This window comes from Natrix helvetica (assembly GCF_964273705.1).
Source record: "Natrix helvetica genome assembly, chromosome: 4".
Lineage (NCBI taxonomy): Eukaryota > Metazoa > Chordata > Lepidosauria > Squamata > Natricidae > Natrix > Natrix helvetica.
The window spans coordinates 136,653,402-136,677,052 of NC_138550.1; the positions used below are offsets into that span (position 1 = coordinate 136,653,402).

A 23,651-nucleotide genomic window follows, 5' to 3' on the forward strand; every position below is an offset into this window, starting at 1 on the left:
TCTTACCATTGCCTATGACAACAATTCTTAGAAACTAAAATCACTCATGAAAAATCAAACATAATGTTAAACACATTTTCAGATATACAGTGTTTGATTTGGTATGTGGTTAACATTTTTTAGGGGGATGATGAAAATAATTCTGAAATAACTTTTCTATAAGCAAGATTTTATAGTTTAAGTCGCCTGCAAGTTGGTGAGATACATTTATAGATCATGAGCAAGCCTGCTGATACACATATTTTATGAGAGGAGACGTCAACATGGAGCAGTTACAATGTGGGTGGATATGACGAAGTTATTCCTCTGTTCTGTTGACAACCCTATGTAAAGGCAATTTTAGTTCTGTGAAAGTTCCTACAAAAGTCTGAAATATTCTTGTGTCCCAATCACAAAAGTTATTCTGCTAAAATTACTGTAACTACTGGTCATGTGGTTGTCAAGTAAGAAACGGTGTGAGCAAAGGGTTGGAGTGCCAGACAGTGTCTTTGATTTCCAGGTGCATAAGATCCAGGATGATTTGTAGGATGTCCTAAAAGCATATTAGATGAGTTAAGTGAAAAAGATGGACAGGATGAGATCACATGAATGTCTGGTGATTCTTTTAAAACCCTTCTCGCTAGCTAGAACACTGGGTGATGTCAAACTGAAATCTGTTCTTTTTCATGCCTTATAGAGTTCACTTAACTGTTAGCTAGAATAAATGAGACTAGATTACTACTTAGGAGACTACAAATGCTAAAGAGGGAGTTTAGCTTGACAATTTTAAAAAATGGCTTAGCTAGGCCATCAGGTACTTAATCAATGTTGCCATGAATTTGAAGTGATGTTGGAAAAAGAGATAAATGCATTTAGATAAGGGTAATTAGTAAGATGTACAAAACTCAGATTCAAAGCAAGCTGTAAAATTACTTGAGAATTATCCTTTCACTTCTAGGTCACTAGTTCAGATGTATACTAGAGGAGTGGAAATGGCAAAGTAATGCCGATTATCCTGGGAGTCAAAAGAGTATCTTTTATTCTAAATATTTACAGACATTTGCACATAATGGCTGGGTTGACTTCACACAAAGAACCACAAACTAGCCCAACATATTTTAGTTTACTTCTGCATGCTATGCAATATAGTTAGCCAGGATTAAAAGACACAGAGTAGAAATCTGCATTTGTTTCTTCCCAGCTCTCCAAACACTTGCCACTAAAATTCAACAATAAAGCATCTTGTTTCAAGTTAAAAAATAAGGGTGGCAATGAGAGCATGAGCCAAATCTATTCCATTTATTCAACAAAAACACTGAGCCCCTCCTTTCTTGCCTTCTTAATACATAAACATGGACAGACAAATACGGTACACTGAAATTGGCCATTTTCGTACCAATTTCCGGTGCTCTGGGGAGGAGGTAGGCCTGGGGGAACTGACTTATGAAAGATCTTTTATTCCCTCAATTAATTCTGATATTTTTGTGTATGTGGTTTCACAACTTCACTTGATTCTGTCCAATAGCCTTCAAGAAAGTTGAGAGAAAGTCTGTTCACAGATTGCCTGTGCTTGCACTATCAAATACTTTATGACAGATGATGATACTTCCCAGATCCAGAGATTTTCCAGAGAAATTATTTTCCTAATAAGCTGACTGGTAGTTCAGTTTTATACCTGGTTGATCTAGAATAGAGAGATACCAAAATATTTGATAAGAATTCTCCTTTGAGGTATTTTCATAATCATTGATCCCAAGCAGTTCTTTGGTTCATTAGTGACTGAAAGCAGTTCATTGCCATAAACCTTTTGGTTAACTGGATTATAAAAACTGTACATAAACAAATAAACAAACAAATGTAAATATACAAGTAAACCAACCAACCGGACGAACCTCTCATCTTGTACTTAACTTCCTGGATCACTTAATATATTCTTATGATGGATGTATCATTTTGTAGTGATGCTTATAACAATTCTAAAAATGTGTATCTAAAGCTACTAGGTATTCCTGAGGAATGACCAGTTTGGATCACTTTCTGAAATGTTAAAAAGTATACACTAAGCTGTGGCTTTTTATTGTGATATTTTAAATAATTGCAGCATACGTTTACCTTGTTGTTTTACCTATTAACATGGGTTAATCAAAGTTTTCCTTTGCTTTATACAACATATGGCAATTTTCCATCTGTGATATGGGGTAACTAAAAAGTAAAGTGTTAAAGGGACATGGAAGTTTTAGTTGCGTGGTTCAATATAGCATCATTTATTTGTACTTGAGGGTTATCACAGAAAACACATGTTTAGTCCTGATACCAAACTGAGATTTAATTAATAATGCCAGAAATGACAGAATCTGTGCTAGCCATAGGCAAAACAACCACTATAAATGTTTTTATTTGTTTGATTAATCTGCTAGAATCAATGTTTGCACAAGACAACTTAAAATATATCTGCAACAATGTCAGTTTTTTCAGTTTTAGTGATAAGGACAAGGATGCAAATACAATTGAAGTGTCAAAAGTCTCACATAGTTAAGTGCCTTTATGTCTTTGATGCAAGCTACAATTGCCACAGGTGAAGTAGGTCCTGTAAAATAATTTGACAATTATTTGTAGTCTGATTTCTTTGCACTTTCCTCACATTTTTTACTGCAAATGAAACTGCCACTTTGCATTTTGTATGTGTTGCTCATTTTGCCTGTGAGAAAAGTTTGGGTTATGCATAATTTTTACATCATTCAAATGTGCTGCCTTTTGCTGCAAATATCTGGTGATACTTAAAAAAAAAACTATATTGTTAATCTTTTCTCACCTTGTTCTATTTCTGAATCTATTTCTTTTTACCAAATTTCACATTCCGTTCTGGTTAATTTAGTCCTCCAGGCATTCAATAAAATCACATTTAGGGCTAATGAATTTCCATTAATATCTTCAGGTAAAAATTAATTTAACGTTTTAGAATATAAATTAAATCCAGGTCCTTTTAATAAGTCTACTAAGTACAGCGGAAATAGCAGTGGTTCTATTGTGCAAATGGTGGTTTCTCTGCATACACAGAAAATAAGGAAAGCTATTAAACAAACTTCCAGGGAGGAGCCCTTCTATACATACATACATGCATACATACCATACATTACACATACATATAGCGTAGATAGAACTGTGGTGGAGCGGTGGTTAGAATGCAGTATTGCAGACTAACTCTGCTGACTGCCAGGAGTTCAATTCTCACTGGCTCAAGGTTGACTCAGCCTTCCATCCTTCCGAGATCGGTAAAATGAGGACTTAGTTTGTTGGAGACAATATGCTGACTCTGTATACTGCTTAGAGAGCCTGTAAAGCACTGTGAAGTGGTATATAAGTCTAAGTGCTATTGCTATATATATTTGCATACACACATTTGGTTCCCATGTCAATGTCTCCCTTTGACGCATCTACCTGCCTCCGTGGTGGGTTTCAAAAAACTTTGGAACCTACTCTGTGGGTGTGGCCTGCTTTGTGGGAGTGGCTTGCTGGTCATGTGACTGGGTGGGAGTGGCTTGCTGGCCATGTGACCGGGTAGGAGTGGTTTGCTGGTCATGTGACCGGGTGGGAGTGGCCAAGACAATGTCACTGAATTCTTTGCCCCAGTGGATGATCTACAAAAAGAAGATATAAAAAAGGAAATTTATTATTTTGTGCACTTACTACTTAAATAAGATTAAAATAAGTACACAAAACAATAAAAGAGCTACTTACAGAAGGTAAGTAGCTACTATTTACTACTTGTATTTCAAAGGGAATACAATACATATTTAATTTTACACATGTTAGCAGCTGTTGGAATTGTGTTTGCACAACAGTGGAAAAACAAAGATATGAAAATGAATAAATATTAGAATGTGCAGGAATGAATACATTGACAATTAAAATCAAGAAGGCTTCGAATACTTTTTCACGTGGGGTTTGCTTTATCAATTGCTAACTAACAGAAACAGCAATTAGAAATCTAAAAGTACGAAAGAAAACACCAATTATGTAAGGAAAGGTCACTAAAATGTATAAGGAAATATTATTAGTACTTGATTATTATTAATGTGTAGATAACTGCGGGACATTACACACACACACACACACACACACACACACAAATTATGACAGTGCCAGGAAAACATCAAACAAAACAACAGTTTCCCCCCAAAAGACTGCAGATGAAACCAGTTTTTTTCCCTAACCCCAAGGACAGGAAAGACAAAGCCACTGGAATAAAAACCATCAAGGCATTGTGGGAAATTATAAAGGACTGTGCCAGGAAGCACACAGAACCATCAACCACCTCACAATTACCTAAACAATCAGGTATCACACAGAAACACACAAAATCTGGCAAAGCTGCCTTGCACCAACCTGGCCTGCCCATAGAAAAGCAGCCACTTTGAGACACATAAACCATGCATCAATCTGCACACTTAAAAGCAACATATTGTATCACAAATAAAACATTTGCAAAAAGGAATAACATTTCTTGTAATAAACATTCTATAAACAATAAATAAATAAAAATTCCCTAAAATAATTTAAAAAAAAGATATTCTACACACAATAAATTAAAATAAAACCATTAAAATATTCTATACACAATAAATGAAAATAAAACCATTAAAAATATTCTATACATAATAAATAAAATTTGAGATTGTGGAGATGTAATTCTAAGGCTAGTCATTGTGGAAGATCCTGATGAGGAGATCGTGATGACCACAAGGCAGGAGGCATATAAATTTAATAAATGAAGAAATAAATGCCCTGAGTTCTCGATGGCTTGCTTGCAGATATTTTATTGTCATTGGTGTGATATACCAAGCTGGGTCATGAAATGTCTGCAAGAAAACCACCAAGCTCAGGGAACACCAAGGACCCCACTGTCATCTCCCTCCTCCCACCCATCCCTCTTCCTCCTCTCAATATATCCCACTCTTTCTAGCACTGATGATGCTACCTAGTCTGGTAATGAAATGTCTGTAAGAAAACCACCAAGCTCAGAAAGCAGCAAGGATCCCACTTTCCCCCACCTCCTCTTTCTCCCTCTCTTTCTCCTTTTTGTCCTTTCTCCTCTCCCCCTCCACTCCCTTCTAGCACTGATGATGTTACCTAATTTGGCAATGAAACGTCTGTAAGAAAACCACAAAACTCAGAAAGCAGCAAGGATCCCACTTTCCCCCACCTCCTCTTTCTCCTTCTCTTTCTCCTTTTTGTCCTTTCTCCTCTCCCCCCCCCCCCACTCCCTTCTAGCACTGATGATGTTACCTGGTTTGGTAATGAAATGTCTGTAAGAAAACCACCAAGCTCAGAAAGCAGCAAGGATCCCACTTTCCCCCACCTCCTCTTTCTCCTTCTCTTTCTCCCTTTTGTCCCATCTTTCTCCTTTAAATGGCAGAGAGAAGCCGAACTCCACCGCCCCCCTTCACAGGAGCTGCGGCTCCCTTTATCCACCCCGCACCCTCCCTCCTGAGAGTCGAAGCTCCTAAAAGGGACAGGCAGGCTGCCACAGCTCCACTGAGAAGACATTTCTGAGAAGAGAAACTTCTCCGGTCGGGCTGCACCCGTGCGATAGGAGCAACCACGCGGCTCACCTCAGTGACTGTCTCCCTGGCGACGGGCTGGCGGTTGCCAGCACTCCACCAGCTTGGGTGCAGCCTGACCGGAGAAGTTTCTCTTGTCAGAAATGTCTTCTCAGTGGAGTTGTGGCAGCCTGCCGTCCCTTTCAGGTGCTTCGACCCCCGGGAGGGAGGGTGCGGGGGGGGGGGCGTAACTCCAGCCTCACACACACAGACGTTGCCCAGTAACCCTAAACTTCGCGCTCTTACCGCGCTCTCCTCGACTCCTCACAACTGCAATAGATGTCCAGAATCGGCTTCTGGGGCTAAGGTTTCCAGCCCCCGCTGCTTCTGGACGTCTATTGCCGTCGCGAGGAGCCGAGAGCGCGGAAAAGAGCATGAAGGTTCTTGGCGCTCCAGGAAGGCGCAAAAGTGGCTGGGAGAGGTGCGCGGCTTAGTTTAGCCTCGCTGGACATCGCAGCAACAGCCCCAAGTGCGCCGATCTCGACAGTTTTTGCATCGGGGCATGCTGCAAGAGGGGGGGGGAGTGAAGACCTTTTCCAGCTGGTGCAAAGGACTTCCCCAGACTTGCTTTAGTGAGCACGGGCCCGCACCTCCACCATCAACAATTCGGAAAAGGTCTTTACTCCCTCTCTCTTGCAGCATGCCCCGATGCAAAAAACGGCAAGGCCTTGCAAAATCCCCGAACTTGGGCTGGCCGTGCCGCGTAAGCTCCTGCTGCCATCCCCACCCACGTGCTTTCTGGCGGCCCTGCGCTATAAGCGAGCCCGGGATCCTTGCAAGGCTGCAAAAGATCACTGGACTCGCTTATAGTGCAGGGCCACGGCAGCCCCCCCGCTCCATGTTTAGTTGCAGCTTACTTACCTCCTCGGAGTCGGCAGGCAGCAATAGAGCGCCAAACAGGAAAAAAGGTAAGTGGGTTTAGATAGGGTTCTTAGAGGTGGGTGGGGCGATTCGTGAGGTAGCCAATCAGTGGGCGGTGGGCGGGGCTAGGATAGTGCAGACGGGCGGGAGGAGCGAGCGAGTGACAGGGCAGGAACTTACTTCCAGGTCCATTGACCAACCGGTTCACCCGAACCGGTGCAGACCGGCAGAAACCCACCACTGACCTGCCCCTTATATTACATTGTTTTATTTGAATATATTTGTTATAGGAATATTCCATCTTTAAAGAGCTCAATGTAGCATAGACACCTATTCTAATTTTTCTTGCAATGCCAACTTTGTGATAAGATAGGCTTTGTGTTAAGATGGGCTTAGAAAGAATAACTGGCCCCTAGGGAGATCCCTGGATGTCGGCGGACCTGAACCTGGGCTTTCCCCAGATTTAAATCTAAAACCCTAAAGTGCTTCAGTTGTGCTTGCTGGGGAATTCTGGGAGTTGAAGTCCAGACTTCTTAAAGTTGCCAAGATTGGGAAACATAGATGAATCTTGCTTTACAGGGCTGCAGTTTAATAAAGATGGCAATCAGCTGTGAGTGAATTGTGATAAAGCAACTCACTCCCACAGAGAATTTTACAATCCATGAAAACACTGGTGGTGCCCAAACTGCCGTATGAGTCAACAGGAATAATTAGCAAGCCATTCTCTATCCACCACACAGTTGGAAACGAACCTCTATCCACTTAACTGAAAGAAAGTACCCTGATCTAGAAGAAAGTACCTTCCAAGTGGGCATGTATAGAATTGTATTAGACATTTCCCAAGAGAAACAGTGGACATATAGCCTTTCTACGTGGTGGTTGTAGATTATTGTTTTTTTAACAAAGTATTAAAATGTATAATAGAGAGCAGTAAAGGAACTGATCATCTACCCAAAGGAAGAATGGCAGTATGATTACTTTAGGGTTATTTTGAAAAGCTGATGAGACAGCAAACATTAGTGAATTCTATTAAAAAGATTAAGCACACACACATTCTTTTTTTTAAAAAAAAATACATTGCTACCATTGGGAATGGTTGATATGATTTTACAACTGAAGAGGGATGGAAATTACAGAACATCTGCAATGAAATTGGTTTTCTGTGAAAAACTGATGAATCACTTACTGCCAATGACTGGAAGGAAAAATACTTGTTTATACCCTTATGTAATGAATTTTTATGAGGTGAAGTTTGCTGTTTATAAAAAAAAATACACTTTAAACTGCCAAAGATGTAAAATAATAGAATTCCACATTCAAAGCAATGCATTACTGCAAAGACAATCACAAGTAGAATACTATCTACTCCCAAACACCCAAGCAATTCCATTACTCTTATAATGACATTAAAGTGTTTCATCCATCTAGTTAAGTGGGAGGTGGGAAGGAAATGGACGGGTGGGGGGGATAAACTGCATTCCAATTCCAAGTAGAGAGCAGATCTGCATTCAGGGTTTCTGAGTTCCAGAATATCTTTTTCTTCTTCCTGGAAAAAAAAGACCCAGGAAGGCCAAAAGATTCATAAAGAATGAAACTATGTTCCTTAGCAACTGTTCCAAAAAACAAAAATCGAAGGTTGAGGCGCTTTCTGCAGTGGACGGAATCCAATTTAAGATGCACCTCTGTCTCATTTTGATACGCCAGTTTCACAACTGAAAGAGGGATGTTGAAACTCAAAGATGTTTTTTTTAAATTCTTTTGGTAGCTGCAAAATGCTTTGTATGATTGCATCTCTAACAGTTAAAATAATTACATTCTCTAAAGACAAGAGAACAACTTTAAATAGGAGTGCAAATTAACTCATGTTCTTGCTTGTGGCTAAGGTGGGGAGACTGAAGCTCTGTGCCAAACTGGTTGCTAAACTAATGATTACAACTTAATTACCCTCAGTGTGCTTAATATCAACCCCCCATGGATTCTTGTCAAACTGCAAACTGTAACTCTGGTCCTTGTTGGGCAATTGTTTTGAGAAAATTAACTTGCTTAGTTAGCAGAATGTACTGTATATATAATACTGAAGGTCAAAAGTTATCCCATTGAAACTGTTCTGTACTAGATGACGAGGAGGAGGATAATGAGATGATGTTTTACTGGCAGAAAACCCCTGCAAAGGTGTCTTCACTGCCAGGGGTTTTTCAATGGCCAATGTAGGTATTACTGGAGTAATCAATCATTGTCCATTATATGGTGGAATTGGACACTGATATTTTCCTAGATAAGTGGTTCACTGCACTGGCTAGGGATTCAGGAGCACTAGGTTGTGCCATAGTTCATACTCCTGCTTCCAATCAAAAGGCAGGCTACTGAGTATTTAAGAGTAACCTTGATTGCTTTCCTAATTTGCAATCCCTTGATTGATCATCGCTAATGGTTATTCTTGGAGAACATATTGAATCCCCATTCTGGAAAACGTCTAACACTAGAAGGTATGAGGATGGCATATTCTTCTGGTGACTCATCCAGTGTTACTGTGGTATGGTCCTGGATTAATTTTAGTTTTAAACTTAAAAGTAGAGATGAAGCTAGACAAAGTTTTTTCTCCAATCAAAACATCAATTTCACCATCTCCGCCAAATCCTTTACTTTCATTATCCATTCTTACATCGATGATACTTATGAATCTTTCTATCACTGTGAATAAAGAATCCTTGTTACTGTTATCATGCATAAAAATAAAGTTCTATGTTTTTTTTTAAATGATTAATCTATCAAATCTAAATGAAAAGCTTCTGGCTTCACTTATATATTCCATTTAAAAAAAAATCTGAATTAAAATACATCTAAATTATTTGAATTGAAATGCATATCTATTCCAATAATTCTTAGCTTTCTTAGTATCCACCAAAATGATAAAAGGTACCTTCAGACTGTTTACATTTCCAACATACATTTGGCACACACTTATATATCTTAGACAATTTATTAGATGTTAGTTAGGTGTTATCATTAAGTACCAATTATATATAATCTTATAAAAATTGTTTTAATCAATAAATCTCAATCAAATTTTATTTTTAACCTTTACTGCACATAATCTCCCACTAATCCAACATCATATTCCAACCAATTTTTTTTGCTCATTTAATTATACAGTCTTTGACATACTCACTTTCAGTATTCATTTTCAACAGCAGTTTGTACACGTTAGCAGTCACATGTTCGTCATTAGTACATACTTATCTCCAACTCAGAGTCAGTTTTCTCATTGGTAAACACATAACTCCTTATCCAGTTTAAATCTTCTGTTAAATGGACATAAGCCAGACATTAGCAAACATGGCCAAGGCAGACTGTTCTCTTTAAAGGTGTTCATGCTGTTAAAAGTTAATGTAGTGCAATCATTTTCCCAGATTCATTGACCCTTCAGAAATGGTTTTCTCCATTATTACACCTATCCTACTGGTAAAAAAAGGCTAGGATCACTACAGGAACGGCAGAAAAAAAGTGGCTGCAATGTATGCTGTTTGAATTACTTGATGAGGGTCAGTAACACTTCTGTCTGTCCCTATTTCTGCAACAAAACCAGGGCAGTTAATAACTAAATAAAACAATTTTTTGTCTCACAAGCTGTGACTAAGATCCCGGTTACATACAATTGTGAAGTGCCACATATTGAAAATAAAATTATGATCTATATAAAAAGAGGTATTTTTTAAAGAAAATAAGGAAGATAGATTATTTGCTTTCTGGGAGTTATTTAATCTTACAGAAACAAAACCAAATAATAAACTCAGATACAAACTTCCTTTTGAATTGGGCTATGATGAACTAGAAATGGATAAAATAAGCCAACCAGAAAGAACAGTCCATTGATACTCCTTTTGTGGCAATTACCCATATTTTATCAAAACAGAACATTTAATGTAGCAGTAATTGTGAAAAATCAATCCAGAATATTCACTCATTTCCATATCAATTTGTAATCTGTCAATTGAAATTTAATTGCAAGTTAAATTTAAATACAGAGGTAAAATCTCCTTTGAGTTCCCACATTCCTGGTGATTTTACAAATATGTCCATGAAATCTGCAATAGTAATAGTGGGGTCAACATTATCAACAGTTGTTTCCAATATCTTTATGAAAGACACTGAGAAGGTGGCTTTATAATCCATGTTCTAATATGTTGCCTGGCTGAAAGGAAAACTTGATGAAATTTCTAAACCAACTAAGGGAGCAACACCAAACCCTAATATTTACTAGGGAAATTGTGAACTATCATAGTTTGCTATTTTGGAAAGTTCTAATGAAAAGAAATGTTAGGAGCTTCTTAGACTCTGAGAAAGGGGTTAGCAATTTGCAAAATATTATTAGCTCAAAACATTTGTACGTTCTGTCAGGAATCCATCGTATGAGTATTAGCAAAAGAATTAAGAAATCCAATCCCCAGTGAACCTAAGAGACAAATTGGGTGCTAAAATGGAAATAGCTAGTTGTTGATATTTTTGTAACCTAATCCCTTTTCTCTTTTAATAAATCCACATAAAGAAGATTTTGTGAGACTCTTGCTTTCTGTTGCCAAGAGATAATGATGCAAATCTAAACTACAAAGTCCATAGAAAAAGAGACAAACATAGACCATTAGCTCAATACTGCAAAATATCCCAAATAAAAGACCAGTTAATAGGTCACTGATAAGGAGGGCTGACAAAATAAGTGATGCCACTAGCAAACCAAAGGAAATTCAAAACTCTTCTAAATAATGGGTGCGCTATACAAGCTAAAACTAAAGCAAGAAAAATATCAAAATAAACCCCAAACAGGATTATGAACAGCATGCAAGGAAGTGCCAGATAAAAGAGATAAAAGATCAGGAATGATAGAACTGTTACCCTTTAATAACGATGAATTCCCCAAAGTAAGAAACAGGATAGTGTAAAAAATTAATAGCTGTACAAAGACAGTTACATTGGATAAACAGGATATTTTACAGTTAAAGAACATGAAAAGAACATTTAGCTTAAAAACATAATACAGTTAATATTTTCTAAAACCAGTCGGAATGCCCAAAAATAGGCTAAAAATGTCAGCTTCCTGGCACAATGTAACATATATTTCCTCTGAATGATTACAGGATAAATAGAAATATATATTGATCCAAATAATTTATCATCAAAAGTGATAATCAATTGTCATCTAAATGGCTGGTAGCATTTGATATAGGCATTTTGTTCCCTGATACACAGGCAATATGTATGAAAACAGCCGATTATGATTTTATTCAAGTTAAATTGAATAGGACTAGGAATCTCAGATTTAATATTTCCATTTTAAACATGTTACTTAAAAAAAATCCTGAATTGAAAAGTTGCAAATGAAAATATTGTCATTTTTTCATAACTCTTCAGATTAGTCCATAAGATTTTTCTCTTGCACCAACTAATCAAGAATAGGGTACACATAAAAAAGTTAGTTTTCAGATCTTCTGGAACTTGCATGTGTTTTGAGAAAAAAAAATTAGGTAAAAAGCACCAAATATGACTTGATCTTTTAAAAAGCAGTTTATTGGGTTTCAAGTACATGGTAGTATTAGATCACCTGTTTATAATAAATTAAGCAGTCTATATAGGAATGAATTATAGAAAGACAATTGTATGGGGGGGGGGGAGAACCCAACTAAAATATGCAGTACATGTAAATTATTTCTGTCATTTTTATGAATTATATTTCGTTATAGGTTTGAGGAAAACATCAAGTCAGTTATATCTCTTTCATTTCTAACTTATATTTTAACGGCTGGAGATCTTGCACCTCGGTGCCACATTTAGGACAGGTAAAGTATATATCCGATAAGAAACAACTTTTAATACAATAGTAACAAAAAACATGTGAGCAGCCAATAGTATGAGGCATAGTAGGCCATTCCCCGCACACAGAACATTCCTTGTGACTTATTTCTGACATATTTTCATTATTGAAGTTTTTCCTAACAGGTAAAGACCAAGAAGAAATCTTGAGTTTGAGTTTCTGCATGTTGATAAGTGGCAAAAGGAACACCAGAAACTCAGCAAATCCATGCCACAAGAGTTCTCGGTTCATGTATTCAAACGCAATTGGACGGACACCCTGTGGCTGGCAGAACACTGATCTGATTCCTAAAATACGTTCAGTAAGTGTAGCAAATTTTCCCTTCTGAAGAAAAATTAGGAGGTTTAGCAACTCACAGAGTCTGAGAAGCCTGACTATTATGTTAATAAAATATTTTGTCCTTTGGAATGACTCCAATGGACGTTTGCTAAATAAATCATAACACCTTTCTTCCAGCCATTTTCCGCCAACAGTACAAATAAGATACCATAATTTCTGTTGCTTGCTCAATGTCTGGTATTTCTGTATTTGGGATAAATCATTTGTGTACTGAATGTTCAGTAGAGCCTGTCCCACTGTTGCATTCTTGGAGCAGATGGTGAATCTCCACAAAAAAAGCCCGAGAGATGCTTTAATTTCTGGTTCAAAACGAGCCAAGAGTCCAGGTTTAAATCCATGAAAACAGCAAGAGAACTGGGACCAAACTAGTTGTTCCAAGGCTTTGTTCAGTTCAAGTGCATCCAGCTGACTAATTCTGAGGACAGGAATCACTTTGTTGACATTGCTGTCCTTCGATGCCATGGTCAACACGGACCCCTCTATAACAAAAAATAAATTCATCAACATATTTCCATTTGTTCATTTACATTTTGTAGTCCTTTAGAATATTTATTCTTTTCATTTTGATAACAGTTTCATCAGCTAGAACAGTCAAGAGTAATTCAGGCTATAAAACATAACTATCCCAATCTCACCGAATGGAGAGCAAATATTTTAAATCTGGATCTTCAGTTGTCATGTTAGACATTATAATTGAAATAGACAACAAATGTCCACTCAGGTTAATTCCTTTGCTGGTGGTTTTTCACCAGCACATACAATGTATGTTCAATATACATATGTTGATTTTCACATGAACCAGGATTCTGATGGCACCTGTTACTGCACAGTACATACCCTGGCTTCTACTTTATAAGGCAAATGTTCAGATTAAAACAAATTTAGTAATCAGGGCAAGCTTCCCTGAGGGATAATTACCATTCCTCAATCCCAGGTATTTGAGGTCAGAGGTCCATAAAAAATTTTTAAGGCCAAAAGCTGAGTGTGGCCTTTGAAAGATATGCTGAAGGCTATACTCCAAAAAATGGTAACAAGATAAAAATTAAATTTTATTTCATTCCATTTATATCTAGATTTAAATAAAATTAAATATAGTTAATATAATTGCCCTCTAGACAGGCATTTAATCATTTCTCCTTTCTGTAAATTAATTACAATTTGGCATCAACTTTTAAAAATCTCTGAAATGTCATTCAAAGCTTTTAGGGCAGTGTTTCTCAAACTTGGCGACTTTAAGTCCTGTGGACTTCAACTCCCAGAATCCCCCAGCTGGCTGGGGAATTCTGGGAGTTGAAGTCCACAGGACTTAAAGTCGCCAAGTTTGAGAAACACTGTTTTAGGGGATACATTTGGCCCTAAAATCTGTACTTCAGGTGCACCTCTAATTCATGTGATTGAACAGTTAATATCCAACCAGGTTTGGTACTATATAAACCATTTTTATACTTAAAAAAACATTTTTTATACATTTACTTAGGTTCACCTGTCATATTAACATAATTAAACCAGAAGATGCTACTTACCATTTTTATTTATGCTTTTCCATTTATTTGAGTCTAGGTTTCTAATATTTTATTAGGCTCAAGGGCTAACAAGGTACAAAAGTGAGTTAGAAATCTAATAAATAGTCATTGTGTTAGGATACAGCTCGTAGAGGGGGAGGCTTTGAATCCCACCTCTTCTTCTCACATTCCATTCCCATGGGCTGTCCCAAAATTTCCACCAAAACATCAACTTCAAGGACTGCCACATTAGTGAACTAATAATTGTACAGATTTTCTCCTTCTCTTTTTGCCCTTGTGTCTGACTAACCTGAGCAGAGGAAGTGCCATTTTTAATTGACCTGCAATTCACAGATAAAAATTCTCATTTTTAAAATTTCTTACATTTAAGAGATTTTGGCTTGTTTAAATTCCTTTTAAAATACTGGTTTGTTATGCTTTAGACTTTCATGATATTGAAGTTCAGATTCATTAGGAAGTGCTTTCTTTTGATTTGATTTGATTTTTGATTAAAACCTGGCATTCTAGAGCTACTTCTGGGCTCCAGTGGCCCAATAGATCTCACTAATATTGTACCTACCACACCATCTTTATTTAGGCTTTCCTTATTTTGTGACTGTTTGGAGTTACAACAGTGATGAAAATGTATCTTTTTCATCAAGCCTTATATGTACAACCTTCACAGTTCTGTAAAACAAAGAAAAGCTTTGAAATAAGATCATAAATTGAGTTGCAGTTTCTCTTAGTGGCCACTCTGCTTAACAACTAAATTGCTGGTCCCAACTGTAGTTGCAAAACGAGAGAATACCAGTACTGCTACTTGTATCTTCTATGATTGATCTCTCCTGTTTCACATAGTCTAAGATGCGTTTACATGGTCAACACTGTTTCTGAGTAGACTTTCTCACTTCCAGTTTTCAACAGATTGCTACCACTTAAATGCCTCCAAATGCGAAAATCAGCATGGATTTTCACTCAAATTTGCATTTGTATTTTCTGTGAAATGTTGTCATATTAACTGACAGACAGTTATGAGGTTATATAGCAATTTTCCTGTTCAGAATGTATTAAATAGATAACCAGAGAGTTTCTAGGCTATGCAGCCCTACTTAGGTCATAACTTTACACAAGTTCTGCCTGACATCTTCACTGCTCTATTAATTATCAGGTACTTTGTATTTAAAAATGCTATCATTCGTATTTTTATTTTTACTAAACTAAACTACTATTATTGACCAATAATGCATTCTAAGACAACAAATTATTGAGTATCATTAATTAAATAGGTATATTTTTCTGATATGTGTTAATATTGCTTACTGTGTATTATACAAATTATGAATGAATGTATTTTATTTAGAAATGCATTATTGACAGAAATCTATCAATACTAAAGTGGGTATTGTCAAGGGCCTGTCGATATTAATGTAATTATGATTAAGGGGATAACATGGATTTTAGCTTTAATACCAAATCTCCTACATTGCTGCTATCAATATAAGCATTATTATTGACCTGTTCTGAGGCTCAGAACTAGATGTATTTCCATTAAGCATATCTATCAATGCATCCTGCCTACGAAAATTCTACATTTAAATTTACAGGCCTGTAAACTTTGGCAGCAGAAATGTATGAGTTCAAGCAATCTCCAGAGTGTCATTCCTCCCACCCCTCCCAGCAATTCTGCTGTAATAAATTAATTTATGCCAATCCAATGACATTGCCATCTCACGCCTACTCTTTACAGGATAATTAGCAGAAAACAAACAACGTTTTCATACCAGAGGGGCACACAGTCCAATGCCTACGTATGCAAGCTAAAGATCTTCAGAATGTAATACTTAAACAACATACCAAGCTGTTCCTCTTGGTGTTCTAAATTTGACTAATGAAATATTATAATTGTGTTTGTGATGCACAGAGCAATTTATAAGTTAATGTCTATAAATAATCCGCCAGTGAATTCAAATATATTTTCCAAGAGTTTTAGTTCCAAGGATCACTTATATCAATCAGGTGGTATTGAAATATGCAGCCAATAATCATCAGAGTAAAATGTGTCTTCAGCTGCCAATCAATGTTACATCTCATTGATAGCATTGTCTTACAAAAATGAACCATAGGGTGTGGGTACCAAAATTTGGAAGGGTTAAGGATACTATTTTCATATATCACAATCTATTCCTAGGTCACCTTAGTTTATAAGAGCATGACAGTAATTGCAGATTTTTTAAAGCTTTTTGTAGTGTAATTAACATAAGTATTAGATACAGAATTTCAAAGGGAAACTCAGACTGTGTGGTCCAATTCATCTGGATGCCATCTAGTTCCCATCCTTATGCCAATAAAATGGGAAGAAAGAGTTAAAAGAATTCCTATTAAATAAACTGCACACACACTGGAGTGGAGAACCAGAGGCTGCTGTGCTATAACTTCCAATATCCCTCATGCTGGGACTGCTGGGCATTTTAGTCCAACAATATCTGCATAGTGAGTGTTTCTCATCCCTAACATAATGAATGCATGGGGACGAAGGGAATATAGATGTAATAATTGATATTTATAAATATGTTTTCTTAGAGAATGAGCTGTTAATTTTTAAATATGTTTGTCTCAATTTAAAAACAAATTCCCAAGGAATTCATAGTATTCTTTTCAAATTCAGATGCTAGTTAAGAATGTTCAAAACTACACAAACATGTATACACCTTATCTGCCTGTCTATCGTACACTATAGGTTGGTTGTGGGCTATCTCAGGTCTATAGATTTTCAAGCCAATTCACCATAAACAACCTTCTTAAAGACCTGTGAGAGCTGAAGCTGGGAAAATGGAAAGCTAGGCGGGTCAGACATAAGCATTATTGCAGGTGCCGTTTACTTCCCAGTCTGGAAGCAGAGCAGCAATGAGTCCATTTCTATGAAAAAGCAGGAGAAACAAAGCTACGATTTAAACTCTGAGGCTCATACATATTGCATACACACTGACACACACACACACACACTCACTCACTCACAAGCCTGCACCACGCATACATACATATATTCACATGGCTGGATTCCTGGTTTCCATAGCAGCTGATTTCTGCATAAATATGGCTTCCTCCATTTTCAATAATAGTTTATATTTAATGCTTAATTAAACTACATAGAATTCTTGAGGGTTGTGCTGTTAAGCTAACTATTGAATGCAGGGAATTGAATAGTGAAGAGGAATGACGAAACCTGTGCCTGCATGTAGCCTGACAAGACTGTCCTTTGTATGTACTTTTATACATTCAAGAAAGACAGGTAGGATCTCTTAACAAAAGCCTCACCAGGATTACATATTATCTTTTCATCACTATAAAATTAGTTTGTCATTACTATGTCATAGCTTAAATAACCTTCAAAAAGATTAATTTCACATTATATTTTGAATTTCTATATGCTTCAATTAAATGCCTTCTATCATTTGGAAGTATACAACAGACTTAGATTTGCTAAGCGCTCTGCACAGATAATACCTAACATTTATAAACTTAACTTAAACATTACTCAAATGTTACTTGAATTTCTGGAAAAAAAATTGTATGATTATTTTTACTTGGCCTATTTAGTCTTTTTATTATAACTAAGGAAAAAACAATGCTTTATAACACGTAACAAGTGCATACAAATTTAATAAAATAAATAAATCTAAATGGAATTAGAATTTAGTTATTTGGTTTAGTAATCATTTGAAGTTACAGTGAACTGGAAAAGTAACTTTGCAATCTGTCCTTGCACTTATGACCATCAAAGGAATCCTCATGGTCACATAACTGAGATTTGAGCACTTTGCAACCAGCAAAGTTTATGACTGAGCAGAATTCATGTCTATTTTTAATGAATATGTAATGTAGCAATGAATGCTAAGTATCAATGAAGTAGCACAGACATCTTCTTTCTACCCCTCTCCCCTTTTTATGGGGGCAGGTACTTTCAATTCAGTCTTGACTCCTCCAAGCTGCATGGATAAATCTATACAATTTTCTTGGGAACTTTTCAGAAATAGTTGGCCATTGTTTTCTAAAGCTGAAAGAGAATCTTCAGCAAATAACTAGCTTTCTCAGTAATTACAAGTATGGCTTCTAAAACTTCTGCACACTGTAAATCAGCTTTGTAACCACCTATATAGCCTTGTCTTCAAAGATACTAAAAACATCTTTATAGGTGCATAGTAGAAACATCTATTAATATCAGGCTTTTGATATTGATATTAGAATTGTGCAATGATAAAATCATGGGGCCGTATGACCAGTGATTATGAATTGCATTTCCAAATTGTAGGAAAGTTTTATTTTATTATAGGGCACTAGTATATTTTAATTATTACAGTAATTTTTAATTTGGAGAGATACAGATTACAAAATATCTTAATTCAAAGCACGCTCCACTTCAAATTACTTTAAAAATATTAGACGATTAGTATTTTTTTTCTTATTTAAAGAACAAAAGAAGTTGAGCGGTAATAAACTGTTTGGAAATATTTCTACCATAATACGTTAAGAAGTTCCTGAATGAGTCACTGTGACATTTAGTACTGCATGATTACTTATGAACATATAGTGGTTTCAGATACTTAATTCATCTAGTCTCCAGGGGCACTGCCTATTGGTACATTACATTTCTCTATAAACATTCCAAGTTTAGAATTTCATGCATTAAAGGTTAATTTTTAGCATTCCGCTAATAAAATGCACACATTTTCTGTAATATTTAATAAGAATCTTCTCCATTTTTGTTGAATTTGTAAAAATGAATCACTTATCAACACTTCATCCCTTTTTATATCTCACATAAAAAGGCAGATACATTCCTACACTATTGATTAAACTAAATGAAAAATTCATAAAAATTCATAAAACTGCTTATTGTAGCAGCAGAACTTCCAAATGTTTTAACAAAACTTTTACTTATACATAGGAAAGTGCAGAAAAGAATTTCTATGACATTTTTGATAAGGATAATGGTATAAAGCAACTCACAATGTCCTCTAAAAGCTCATTTACATTTTTATCTTAAAATCTTATTTTAAGGGAAGTATCTTGGACTTCAAAAGGAAATTAAATGTGCCTCCTAAGGTAGCATTACTATCTTTATAGCAATTTCTCTTGCCTCAAGATTGAACATTGTACATTGGCCATACTTTGACTATGTCATTTAAAACTAGAATCTCCTTTCTTGCATGTCATCAATTTAAGAAGTCTCAGATATTTCTGGCAAATAATGAGTGAAATGGGTAAACACACACAAAGAGTGACTTTGGATTTAACAAAACAAATTGTAGTGGGCATACTAATAAGTGAAATGCCATGGGAACTTGAACAAACCCTTTTGTAAATTTCTACTCAACACCATATAGATATAGTATTTGGTAAGAGTTGTGTAACATCGTGCAGCTCCATCTGAAAGCCTCACTTCAAACAGATAAGAGAGACAGTTCTTTGGTTCAGAAAATAAAAATCACCTTGTATCAACTAGAAGCACTGAGAGGGTCAACTTGATTTAGCCAGTAACTTCATTCTAGCAGGAATGGCTTTTGTGTATGAGCAGCAGCTCTTTATAATGGCGAGACTGAAGCAGTATAGCCCTTCTGATGTAGTACTTCGGAGGGAAGTACTTTCAAGTTGCACACAGCCTTAGTAATCAGCAAACCCTGTCCATGGTGATAGGACTGTATCATATTAAAAAAACAGGAACTTAAGTGAAAAGAATCTATTTTAAAAATATTTTAATTACTCACCACAGTTCTAAGTCACCCCAACCAATTAGGCACAATATAATCACTACAGTTTTTCACAATACAGTGAAAAACCATAATATAAATGGCCAACTGTTAAAACACTTATCACTGGTACATGCCTCTCCTGGAACTTGAGGAGTGGGGGCTGCTCAATAGGTGCTCTTGTTATTTGCAGCAGCCAGGCTGATTCTATCTTGGCAAGGCATTCCCGGATATTTTACTTTCTATTTTATTTTACTCTCCTAATCAAGGTTTTCAAGATTAAGAGTGGTTTAGCTTTAAGGCACTAGGACTCCTTTCCATGAACAATAATCCATTTATATGATCTCTCATTCTGTGGGATGCTGTTTGAAGAATAGGCACTGTTCGACAGGCACTGCTCAGTCTTGCTGATAATTTTTGAGATATCCCCAAGTTTGGCTTGACCTAGCAAGCAGTGTTTACTCACAGATTGTTTCCTACAATCAAATTCAAATGTAGAGCGAAGAACACTCGAGAGTTGATTACCAGGATAGCTCTGAGCAAGGCCACCAATAACATTTTATAACCGTTGCCTGGGGAATTAACTTCTTTTAATAGCACAATCCTATATAAGATTTGAGGGAGATGGGCAATAAATAGTTCAACAGTGTGTCAACTTTGGCAACTTTTAAAATGTGCACACTCCAACTCCCTTTCCCTCCCAACATTTTGGGAGCTAAAGCTCACACTTCTTAAAATGTCCAAGACTGAGAAACACTGCTTGTTCAATGACTATTTGAAGTTACGACAGGGCTGAACAAGGAGATTTATAACTGGTCTTTGAACTTGCAGCTGTCCCAGCATCCCTACCTAAACATGATTGCAATTCAAGTGTTTGGCAATCAGCTCACATTCATGATGATCACACCATCCTCACCCATAGGATCACCATTTGCAAACTTCATAGCTGCTTCCAACAAGCTAAATCAATCGGGAAGCTGGCAGAAAATAGTAAGTTGTAATCACCTGATGTTGTATTTAACAAATGGGGCGATTTGCTTAAAGACCACAGTGAGATCTGACCTAACTCAAGCATGATCATGTAAAGTTTCCCTTTATGAAAGCATTGCTTAGAACTGGATGGCTGACCCCAATCATTGTCAGTAAGTGAGGACTATCTGTACAGGCTTACCGAAAAGTAACTACCATAAAATCATTTCCTGCTAAGGAAGAAAGAACTGTATAAGATTGCTGCCTAAATGGAAGGTGCAATTTCAACTACTTTATGAATTTTTTTGAATGAGTAACATGAAGCGCCATGATTCTCAAGCATTTTCAATTACAGTAAAGGCAGCAACCTTAAGCAGTCAGAGAGCCATTTGGACCTATTTCCCTTAGAAAACCCTGAAAGCCAAAACTTTTAACAACCGGTGTGACTAGGTGGCGTACCTTCTCAGGCCAGGGGAGGAGTGACTGGGAGGGGATTGACGGGGCCAGCCAGAGGTGGGATCAGCTGACAGGGATCAGCAGCAGAGGCTGGAAAGAGCCACATGTGGCTCTGGAGCTACAGATTGCAGACCCCTGAGTTAAGGCAATATCACAAGTGATTAAAACAAAGTAAAGCTATCCTGTCAAGATTGAGTGAGCCAACAATTTAAAAATCAACCACATTTCCAAGTCAACTTATGAGCCAAATGTTGTCGGGTTTTTTTGCCAATCAAAGGAAAGTTCCAAAGTTTACCAACGGCCATGGAAGCCACCCTCCTTGTGTTTCTAACACGTGTCCCACTGGGCCGAACATGCTCTCATCCCTAATTCTGGTTTTGGTTTAGAATATTTGCTATTGTCCCTCTCCCAAGGGGGAGGGGACGCGGCAGTGGCAGATTAAGGCTCACTGATGCCCTAAGCCAGGGGTCTCCAAAGTTGGCAACTTTAAGACTAGTGGACTACAACTCCCAGAATTCTCCAGCCAGCATAGCTGCCTGGAGAATTCTGGGAGTTGAAGTCCACACATCTTAAAGTTGCCAAGTTTGAAGACCTCTGCCCTAAGCACTGACAAATCTTGGTGCCCCCCCCATCCTCCCACCTTTGTACATACTGTACAAATCATTGGTTTTTTTTCTCTCTTTCTCAACTTTGTGGCGCTCCCTTTGGGCCTGGTGCCCTAAGCACCCGCTTAGTGGGCTTAATGGTTAATACACCACTGGGGGTGGGGGCTTTCCAGCGACGAAGCCCCTATCTGGATTTTGAGTCAAACATTCGCAGGGCTGTCCAAGGATGAAGCTCACCCAGTTAAAAAAAAAACGGGGGGAAAAAAAGTTCCACGACAGGCAGAAATCCCACTGGATTAGCTTTTCGACGCAGGATAAGGGGAAAAAAAAGCCGTTTGTTGCGTTTACGCTTGTACGGCGATTGGCGGGCGGGGAGGGGGGGGGGAGAACCCATGTCCCTCTCGCTTCAAAGCCGGTCTGCCCAGTGGAAGGAACCCTCTTTGGCCGCTTTCCCTTCAGCCTCGTCAGCCCCGGCTGGCTCGCCCGCTCCCTCCCTCCCTGACTGACCTCCGCGGCTCTCCTCCTGAGGGAGGGGCTTCTGGGGAAGCGCAACCGCCGCCTCGGCCTCCGCGGCTCGCGGCTCCAGGGGGGGGGGGGGGGAGAATGACCCGGATTTCACACCGAGCAACGAGGCCCTCAGCTGGGGTGCCTAGAGCGGCCTGAGTCGTCTTTCTTTTATTTCCGCTTTCGTCATCTCTACGGCCCTCGATGGTGACGCGCCGCTCCGGATGGAAGCCGACAATTGGAGGAAGAAACAGGAAACGCCGATTAAACTCGCTCCCATCTCCTAGAGAGGTTGCTTCCTGGGCGCTTTGTAAGTCTGAGCCTCCGCTTTGTTCATAGAGATAGGGAGGGGGGAAAAAACCGTCTCCATTCCCGTTGTCGGAAGAGACTTCGTTTTCTCTTTTAGGAAAGCGCTTCCAGGAATGTATGCTCGCGGTCTGCTTCATTGGAGTCCTTTTATTCCTGGCTGGATAATCTGAAGGCTTGGAATTATGTCAGTAATTGCGGATCATTAAACTTTGGGCACAAGGCTTTAGTTTTGCTCTTGAGGGGCATCCGCTCACTTTTAGAAAGCCCGAAGCAGCTATTGGGTGGGAGAATGAATAGAATGGAATAGAATGTAATTCTTTGTTGGCCAAGTATGATTGGACACACAAGGAATTTGTCTTTGGTGCATATGCTCTAAGTGTACATAAAAAGACAAGATACATTCGTTAAGAATCATAAGGTACAACACTCAATGATAGTCATAGGGTACAAATAAACAATCAGGAAACAAAATCAATATAAATCGTAAGGATACACGCAACAAAGTTACAGTCCTGCAGTCAAAAGTGGGAAGAGATGGGTGATAGGAACGACGAGAAGACTAATTGTAATAGTAATGCAACCTTAGTGAATGGTTTTGACAGTGGGGAGGGAAAGGTTAAATTCTCTCCTAAGCAGTTACTGTTTGGGGGTCTACAGTGCTGAGTCGTTGGACCGACCCAGCCTGCAGGATTCATTCTGCAAGACTCCCCCATCTGAAGTCTCTTGCAAATCACTCGCCCCATCCTACACACGTCCTCAGACACTCTCCAAGCGAGTAATTTGTGGGTTATATAACCAAGCTCCTTTAAAATAAGCTAAAATAAGACCTGACTTTGAGAGAGCGTAACCCTTATTTGTTGAAGGGACCGGGGGGGGGGGGAAGCGGCGGTAACATCATTTCATCGGCTCTTTTT

General features: G+C 37.9%; 1 protein-coding gene and 1 long non-coding RNA gene across 6 annotated transcripts; both read right to left on the bottom strand.

Moving 5' to 3' along the window:
* Nucleotides 1-1,451: 1,451 nt before the first annotated feature.
* On the bottom strand, nt 1,452-9,825 carry LOC309392285. Its single transcript, XR_014175412.1, has 3 exons — nt 9,610-9,825; nt 2,792-2,908; nt 1,452-1,663 (listed from the first exon to the last, which is right to left on the bottom strand). It is a non-coding gene; the product is annotated as an uncharacterized lncRNA (long non-coding RNA).
* A 2,159-nt stretch (nt 9,826-11,984) lies between these two features.
* On the bottom strand, nt 11,985-22,664 carry PEX2 (peroxisomal biogenesis factor 2). 5 transcript variants are annotated; one of them, XM_081951585.1, is made up of 2 exons: nt 22,432-22,664; nt 11,985-13,124 (listed from the first exon to the last, which is right to left on the bottom strand). In XM_081951585.1, exon 2 carries the CDS (start codon nt 13,105-13,107, stop codon nt 12,199-12,201), a length of 909 nt encoding a protein of 302 aa, XP_081807711.1. In that variant the 5' UTR covers nt 13,108-13,124; nt 22,432-22,664; the 3' UTR covers nt 11,985-12,198. The 5 variants fall into 5 exon arrangements, with proteins under 5 accessions (XP_081807711.1, XP_081807714.1, XP_081807713.1 ...); XM_081951588.1 differs by lacking the exon at nt 22,432-22,664 and adding an exon at nt 21,323-21,575; XM_081951587.1 differs by lacking the exon at nt 22,432-22,664 and adding an exon at nt 19,637-19,786.
* Between the last annotated feature and the right edge of the window lie 987 nt (nt 22,665-23,651).